This window comes from Mandrillus leucophaeus, unplaced genomic scaffold, assembly GCF_000951045.1.
Source record: "Mandrillus leucophaeus isolate KB7577 unplaced genomic scaffold, Mleu.le_1.0 Scaffold235, whole genome shotgun sequence".
Lineage (NCBI taxonomy): Eukaryota > Metazoa > Chordata > Mammalia > Primates > Cercopithecidae > Mandrillus > Mandrillus leucophaeus.
The window spans coordinates 3,512,137-3,521,813 of record NW_012102421.1 but is presented as its reverse complement, the minus strand read 5'-3'; the positions used below and the strand labels follow the sequence as shown (position 1 = coordinate 3,521,813).

At 34.3% G+C, this 9,677-nt stretch overlaps 1 protein-coding gene across 1 annotated transcript in view; it reads right to left on the bottom strand.

Annotated features, from left to right (window-relative positions):
* COL24A1 (collagen, type XXIV, alpha 1) overlaps nt 1–9,677 on the bottom strand; it is a 438,816-nt gene that overhangs the window by 235,917 nt on the left and 193,222 nt on the right. The window contains exon 23 of the mRNA XM_011982146.1: nt 6,735–6,788. Within this exon, the coding sequence (XP_011837536.1) occupies nt 6,735–6,788 (54 nt within the window). The remainder of the gene's footprint in view (nt 1–6,734; nt 6,789–9,677) is intronic.

Below are 9,677 nucleotides of genomic sequence, written 5' to 3'. Positions count from 1 at the left end.
AAAAAAAAAGAAAGAAACATACCTAACCAAGAAGGCAAAAGACCTCTACAAGAAAAACTACAAAACACTGCTGAAATAAATCATAGATGACACAAACAAATGGAAACATATCCCATGCTCATGAATGGGCAGAATAAATACTGTGAAAATGATCATACGGCCAAAAGCGATCTACAAATTCAATGCAATTCCCATCAAAATACCATCATCATTCTCCATAGAATTAGAAAACACAATACTAAATTCATTTGGAATCAAAAAAGACCCAGAATAGCCAAAGCAAGACTAAGCAAAAAGAACAAATCTGGAGCATCACATTACCTGAGTTCAAACTATACTACAAGGTTGTAGTTACCAAACCAGCATGGTACTGGTATAAAATTAGGCATGTAGACCAATGGGCTAGAAAAAAGAACCCAGAAATGAAGTCAAATATTTTCAGCTAACTAATCTTTAACAAAGCAAACAAAAACATAAAGTGGGGAAAAAAAGGACACCCTATTCAACAAATGATGCTGGGATAACCGCAAGCCACACGTGAAAGAATAAAGCTGGATCCTCATTTCTCACCTTACACAAAAAATCACCTCAAGATGGATCAAAGACTTAAATCTAAGACCTGAAACCATAATATTCTAGAAGATAACACTGGAAAAAAATCTTCTAGACATTGGCTTACGCAAGGAAGTCATGACCAAAAACCCAAAAGCAAATGCAACAAAAAGAAAAATAAATAGATGGGACTTAATTAAACTAAAAAGCTTCTGCACAGTTAGAGAAAAAAATAGAGTGAAACATCAACCTATGTAATGGAAAGCAATATTTTCAAATCATGTATCTGATATGGGGTTAATATTCAAAATCTGTAAAACACTCCTATAACTCAATAGCAAAAACCAAAGTACTGGGCTAAAAATTGGAGAAAGGACTTTGGAATATTCATCAAAAAAATTGAAAACAGGATCTCACAGGAGTGCAAATATCCTGTTTACATCAATGTAAACAGGATAAAAACTGGATATTTATATCTTGTTGATATAAACAGGATATTTGCACTGCTGTGTTCATTGCAGCTTTATTCACAATAGCCAAGAGGTGTCAACAACCCAAATGTTCATTGACAGATGAATGAGTAAAGAAAATGTGGTATATACAAACAATGGAATATTATTCAGCCATAAAAGGAAGGAAATCCTGTCATATGTTACAAGATGGATGAGCCTCAATGACATTACGTGAAATAAGTCAAATAAGCCAGTCATAAAAGAACAAATGCATAATTCTACCTATATGCACTATGTAAAGTAGCTAAACTCATAGAAGCAAAAAGTAGGATGCTAATTGCCAGTGGCTGTGGGGAGAAGGACAATGGGAAGCTGCTGTTCAATAAGTGTAGAATTTCAGTCTGTAAAATGAAAAATGTCTACAGATCTGTTGTACAACAGTGTGCACACATTTTAAGTGTTATAATACCGTAAACAAATTAGTAAAACAAATTTACTAAGGGGGTGTAATTCATGTTATATGCTTGTTGTTATTTAAACCCTTTAATTTTCTATTTAAGATCTGTCACAATCTGCTTCCTACCCCCCCCTTTTTTTTTTTTTTTAAGTCAGGTAGGTTTACTTCTGCTCTCCATTCCAGTGTTCATTTTGCACCTCTTGCACAGAATCTCTCATCCCTCGGCTCTACTTGGCCTAATCCAACCAATCTGACTAAAATCCCAACTTCTCTATTTTCTCAGAAAAATGATCATACAGATTATCCTCTCCTCTGAACTCCTTCCTACTCACTTATCATATGTTGCCTAGTTATTGTGCTTTTTACCTTTTCACTTATGAAGGACTCATGTTTCCAGAGAATTACAAGTTCCTAACAAAAAGAAGACCATGTTTTAATTTTGTTTCTGAGTCACTGCTTAAACACAGTACCCTGCCCATTGTACAATCTCAATAAATATTTCGTAGCTGACTAAATTCTACCTGGAGAATAAATGTCTTATATAAGAAATCTGTGTATAAAATCTTGGTATAGCCTATATAGAATGTAAACCTTCAGGCCTGGGTCAAAGTAATCTTAGAAAACTGTGTAGAGTTACACACCTCCCTCTTACCAAGTTAGCTTACCTCTCTACAGATAAATACATGACATATTGTAATAATTCAGTGCAAGAACTATTTCCATATATTATGCAACATAATCCCACAAATAGTAAGCTTTCTATAAAAACTTATCAGGTCTGTTATGCAAGAGACAATAACAGCCTCTTTTAGTATCCCTAATTCCATAGCCAAAGTAAAAACACAAACCTTTATAGCAACAAATTATTCCTCTGCTTACTGGAGAATAGAGAATATTTATTTGCTACTCTTACCTTCTGCAGTAAGCAGCAAAGGATCTGGTTTTGCTAATGATATGGGATTCTTGAAAGCAGATTCCCAAATTGTGTAGCTCTCAAAAAGGCTTACTGATGTATGTTCTGTAGCTTAATACAAATATACAGACACATATAAATCCACAACCAGTAGAACTATAATTAACACAAGTTTCCATTCCTACTCTGAGGTTTTTAGTGAACTGGCAGAAAATGAACAGAAAATAAAAGCCTTCTTTATTGCTGTGCCAAATTGCTCTGGAAAGAGCCCAAATTGTTTGCAAATAGGGTAACTATGTATTTCAAATACAGTGCACATGATTTTCTTGATGACCACATTGTAAAGCCTCAACAGAGCTTTAGCAATTTTTACCATTCCCATTTTCCAAACAAGACATGTATATAAAAATGAAAGAAGTTTCAAGATGCTTGCTTTTACGATACAGTACACCCAGCTAAAGAAACACATCATGTTAACAGGGTCAGTATGTTTCGTTGTTTTTTCCCTCTGTTTCTAGAAACAATTTCAAGGAAAATGAGAAGGACCAAGAAGATAGACAAAACCAGATCCTCCTCAATCTACAGAACAGAAAATTATATTATAATTTTCTTGTTCTTTTGATAAAATCATCCCAGGATATTCTTTTAAAATTCAGTGATATGTATAACATCAATTAGTCTCATGATGTTGGTACTAATGACTCTATGAACTCATGTTTATTGAATAAACCTAGATATTGGTTGAATTTCCAGTGGGTAGTAATTACTAACATTGTTGTTCATTAAAATGTCTAGCCTTCAAGTCTTTTGCCCCAGTTTTGACATTCTAATTTTAAGACTAAAAGAAGTAGTGAGAAGAAAGTTCTAAAGATCACCGTTATAGAAGAAAATTAAATAGGTCATTTGGCTTTCTTCAGTTCTCTGACACTTAAACTTCAAGAGAAACAAAATTCCCAAACTGAAGAGAATTTTGAAAGTTCTCTGGTTCTTCACCTAGTATGATATGCACACTTAAAAACGTTAAGTTCTATTATTACTTCCACCTGAAGTACGTATTTTCCAATTTCCCAGGAGAGACACTATTGTTCAATTATCTAGGCTCTCAGAGCACTTCACTAACTCTTTTATATGGAACTTCTTATATTTTTTCTTATTATTATTTTTTATCTGTCCCACTAAATTGTAACCTCATCTGGAGGAGGGAAGAGAGTTTAGAAATCTTTATAATCCCACATTTATTACTTGATCTAACACAGAGGAAACTCAATAATGCTTGAATAAATAAGTTATTGAATGACAGGATAAATAAATGTATTTATATGATGTATAAAGTTCAAGTTCCTATTTATGTACCAGGTGAAGGGCTAAAGTTGGCAGGAAAAATCCTCAACTCCATTCTCTACACTATTTGTCTCTCTCAACTTCCTTCATGCTTCTATTTCTGCTTTTCAGCCTGGTTTACTATGAACTATTAATTATTTCTACCTCCAGATGTCAAATGGGTACCTCAAACTAAATATAACCAGAATCAAATTTCTTATCATCCCCATCCTCCAAAACTGTTCCTCTTCCTGGGTCGCCTATTTAAGTTCAATGACATCAGCAACCCAAGTCAAAGACTGCTTTATCTTTGACTTCTCTTTCTTCCATCACTTTATGTTAATCAGTTACCTAGTTGTTTTGTTTTTATTTCCAAAACAGCTTTTAACTAAAGTCATTCAACTAATCATCCATTCAACCACTATTTACCGAGTTATTTATATGTGTTATCCATATTATTCTAGTTATTATGATGTATATAAAATCAATTAATCTTTTCTCTCAAAAAGGTTACAGTCTAATAGACAGATAAGCACATCAGAAGTTATAATACATAAAGATAAGTGCTTGATAGATTTTTTTCAGGAATATAGGAAAAGCATATCTCAACTAGATTTGGGAGGAACAGAAAAAGCTTCCTGGACATGTTACATGTGATGTGTAGGTATTAGCTAGATGAAGAAGGGCACAGGAATATGTATATCCAGACAAAAAGAATGGCATGTAAGAAGCTGTGAGATTTGCGTAAGCAGGGCATGGTTTGGCACTCTAAATAGTTTGGCTAAAGTGATGCTTTTGGAAGCGTGATGGTGGATATGACTGTATAACTATACAATTATAGAAAGAGGGTTTTATCATAAAGAACGTTGTATAAAGAGTAAAAAAAGTACGAGCCTTAACATGGGAGTTGTGGAGGTCACGAAGGATTTATGCAAAAGAGTGACATGATGAGATCTATGCTTTAAAAGATTATTCCACCTGCAGCTTGAAGGTAGATAGGAAGAAATGCCAGATTAGAGGCAGGAAGAACAACTACTGGAGGACTATTACACTATCCTGGCGAAAAATAAAGGGTGCCTAACTACAAGATTGGCAGTGAGAATGATTTTAAGGGTAAAGGGGAAATTTCTATCAAAGGAGAAATTGGGATAAAGGTGATAATAGATGGCATGAGGTCATTGAAGAGTCAGGAGAGGATGTGATGCAAAACATATGTGGAACTTGAAGAGGTGAGTGAATACTTCTATGGAGACAGAAAGGAAGGGGAAAAGATCCCTGCATATAGGTATAAGTTTGTAGGTGGCAGGTGGGGTTGCCTGATAAACTACAGGATGCTCAGTTAAACTTGAAATTCAGATCAACAACAAATAACTTCTATTATAAATATTTTCCAAATATAGCACCTCCATCTTTTCACAAGTTTCTTTTTCCTGAATGCCATCCATCCCACTTGTCTGCTTCACAAATTCCTACTCACTCATGTAGGCTCAAGTGCTATCTTCCCTGCAAAACATAATTTGACTTCCCTGACCCTGTGCTCTCACAGTATTGCTGATTATATATTATTCATTATGATTATTATTAAGGTTTTCCTGAATATCTTTCTCTAGATTTTAAGTTTCTTGAAAACAGGGAACAGGACTCTTTTTTTTTTTTCTTGAAAATAGGAATCTTTGTAGCCTTATGGTCTAGCACAATGGCTGCCATGAGAGGCAGCCAATATCTGCTGAATGAATGTTCTGTTTCAAATCTTTATTATTTATTGCCTATTTTCCCTGTCTTCAGTTTCTCCCCTCTTGAAACCATCCTCCAAACTGGCATAAGAGGTATCTTTTAAAAATATAACCATCGAAGATACTTCACTACTCAAATATATTTGATTACTTCATGATGCCCGTCTGATAAAGTAGAAACTCTTCAGCATGGTACTGAATGCTCTATTTAAGTTAATATCAAAGCTAAGGGTATAAAAGCTCAGACTTTGGAATCATATCTGGGTTAGAATTCTGGCTATGTAGCTTAAAGTTATGTGACTGAGTGAATAGCTTAATCATCTGTAAAATAGGAATAACTACCTCATAATGCTGTTGCCAAAATTAAATGACATAATAACTATAAATGAGATAATGTCTATAAAGCATTTACTAGAGTACTGTGCTGCTCAACATTAAGAACACTAACAAATATGGCTATTATCAAGATCCTTTCCAGCTTCATCTCCTGTCATTTTGTCTCTCTCTGCTCCCATTGATACCTCCATAGCAGCTACATTTCACAACTTGCCAGTTCTCCCAGCTTCAGGCTATTTCATCCTTACATGTGAATTCATAATGCTTTATTTGCTTACAATGCCCATTCCACATCAGCTTGCATGGCAAATTGTGGTATTTAAAATTTTGCTAAGGATATTTCCTAGTATACACACAAAACAGTAAATTTGTGTATATACCATAGTGTTAAACAAAATCTGTGCTGGGAAAAGGTCTAGAATGTTGCTTTAAAATGGTTAGATTAAAAGCATTGTTGAAATAATAAATTAGTATGTGAGTCTTCAAGATGAGTTTTAATAATGGTAACAAGCTAATAATTGTGGTTTCACTTGTAAGTTGAAAATGCTTAGGTTTCTTCAGGTATTTTGTGCTATGTAAAGGTTCATGGACACCATAGGCTTTCTTTTATTTTAATGAGTGGATATCTTATGTCCCTAAAGGGTTTTAGTGGTCAGGAAATTCTCATCCATTTATTTATGTTCAGCCATTTATACGCTATGGCTTTTTAGAGTTTTTTCCCCAATCTCTTCCAAAAAAACCCTTCTGGGTGATTTTGCAAATATTGTCACCCTTAATCTCAGTTCACACCAAATTAGAAAAATCATTTGCAACTATCTGAAACCTAAAGTTTATTAAATGTACCTGAGACAGCTTAAAAATATCCAGAAATGTTCTGATATTTCTAAAATATTTTCCCGTTTATTGAGAATCAGGATCTCTAGATAACCATAATTATTTAGTCTCTCTCTTCTTCTTCTTCTTAATTTTACCTTTGGTCCTTCAGGGCCGTTTTGTCCAGGAATCCCAATATCTCCTGGAAAACCCTAGAGGATATAAAAATGTAGAGAGTTTATTCCACAGAAAATTACTTTAAATCCATTTATCATATAAAATTCTCTTTGCTATTCCTCCATACCCAGTTAAAGCAATTTATACTCCTCAAAAATTCAATATTGAAGATTAAGTTAGGCAGTTGTTTAACACTGGAATATAAAACTTACAAAGTATACTAAAATAGAATTTACTTCATCAGTTATTCACAAACAATCCTGAGGCCCTCTAGTTCAGTTAAAGAGAGTAGAAGTCTTAGTCCAAAATTATCCACAATGTGGAAATAAGGCAAAAAGGTATATGACATATTCTTTCAACATCATATGGGATATAGGGCTACCAAAGATTAGGTGAACGTACTTTGTTGGACTCATTGTTTACTAACTACACATTAACGTATAGATTTTTGTTAGGTAGAGATGCAAACAACTTCTGTCTGATAAAAAAAAAAAAAACAAAAAAAAACCCAGCACCCAAAATTATGGCTTAATATACAGGATTAATCAGTTTTGTATCTAACTAAACTATCTTATTCTAACATCCCCATATTTAATTGTCTATAAATACTGAAGTCCTCAAAGGCTATACGAACCATTATCTTACAGGTTCCATCATTAATTAATAAGTTGAATAAAATTTTTGACCTGTATTTACTTTAAATTTGCATGAGAATAATGATTTTACTTTTTTGGAAATTATATTAGCAGTCAAAAATACTTGGCTCAAGAAATGAAAAACAAAACAAAAAGAAATGGATTACAGTGTTAAATACAATCTGTGCTGGAAAAAGGCCTACAATGTTGCTTTAAAAGTATCAGATTAAAATTCTTGCTGAAATAGAGTGTGATTCGTCAAATTATGATTCAATAATTGTAATAAGCTAGTAATTGTGTTTTCATTTTATTGATTTTGTCATAGGTTACTTTCCACTGACATTAGTGAAGGAAAAAAGTAAAAGTATAAGAATCAGCATCTTTAAAAGTAAATAAAGCTGAAATTAAAATGTGAACATCCACAAGAAAAGGTAGTTCAGTGAAGGGATAAGTTGTAACGGGAATAAAAAATATGAAGTAAGATGGAACAGGAAGGTTGTTTCTGGGATATTCATTCTGGAAAGAAAAACTAATAAGAAGACATAAGATATAATAAGAAGACTGGATACCAATGTATCCAGTCTGGATTAGGACATGAATGCCTCAACTCAGATTTAAAGCTTGGGTTCTGTGAGGAAAAATATAATTTGGGGACATTTCTGACAAAAGAAAAAGCAGTGGCAACAGAAAGATAATCACAAGATCAGATTTCCGAATGTTCTGGAATAGTTTAATACAGATATGTTTAATAGAAACTTGTTGATTGCTTTACTAATCAAAGAAAGTCAGGCTCACCAATGCTATTATTTGTATATAAGGCAATTTTTTAAAACCTAGATTCTTTTCCTGATAATTTTACACCCTTTCTCTAGAACACATCCTTTGTTAGTGTGTTTTTTTTTGGGGGGGGGGATTTCTTGTGGACTTGAATCAAGACACTTTCAGTTCCTGCTGTAACACTAGCTAGTCTAAAATTGAACTTATTACCTTCTCCATTATGTTCCTCCCTCATCCTCTGTTCACTATTTGAGTGAATGTCACCTTGAGGTAATCCACCAGTTTCTAAGCCAAAAATCATATGCTTTGAATATTTTCATATTTTTGATATAGTCTGAATACTTATTTTTCCCTCTCCACCACCACCATCACCACCACCACCTTCCAATCATTTACTAAGCCCCATGCATTACATCTCCTAATTCACTGTCGGTCTGAACCACTTTTCTACAAACTTCCCTACACAACCCTAGGGCAAGTCACTTTCTCTGTTTTCCTGTTACTTATTCATGTTCCTATCCCCTGTAAAATGCATCTTCACTCTGTAGTCAGACTGATCATTCTATGGAATCTGAGCATGCCTCTTTGTTATTGGCCTCAGAATAGAATCCAAATTCTTTAATACACAGTTCACGGGGTTGCTCGTGATTCGGTGGTCTCTATTTATCTCTCTTCTTTTCCCTCTTCCACCCAGCACTTCAGTCACTGAACAATTTTCATATTCTTATAATATACACTGTCTTTCACTTCTGGGCTTTTGTATATACTGTTTCCCCCACCTTGAATAATGTTCCCTTAAGTTTCCTCACCTAGAACGTTTATGTTTGAACTAGAAGACTGAATAACATTTTCATTACAAACTTTTATTTGACTTCCATACCTTGAATTAGGTTGCTTCTATGAACTCTCACACCAACCTGGGGCCTTACAAGGTCCCTTAATGTAGTGTTTTAGCTTGTTTTGTTTTCCTAATCAGATTGTAAACTCTTTGAGTGCAGTTTTATGTTATTCACTTCCATATTCTCTGCAACCAATACAACGCCTGATACACAGTAAGTGCTTAAAAAATGCTTTGTTGTTGTTGCTGCTGTTGAATGACTGATTTGTTTTACTTTTCTTCTTTTTTTTTTTTAAAGAAAGTACATGTTTCATGGCTAGTTTTAGCCCCTCAGTACTGGTTTTCAGTCAATTTAGAGCATTTATTCATAGCATCTGCATGGATAAATTAATAAATCCTGTCCATCCTCCAGATAAGCCTGGAACACGCTATCACAGCGGTCCCCAACCTTTTTGGCACCAGTTTCATAGAAGACAGTTTTTCCATAACATTGGGGTGTGGAGGATAGTTTCGGGATGAAACTGTTCTGCTTCAGATCATCAGGCATTAAGACTCTCACAAGGAGCATGCAGCCTAGATCCTTCACATGTGCAGTTCGTAACAGGGTTTGTGCTCTTATGAGACTCTAATGCTGCCACCGATCTGACAGGAGGTGAAGCTCAGGCAGTGATGCT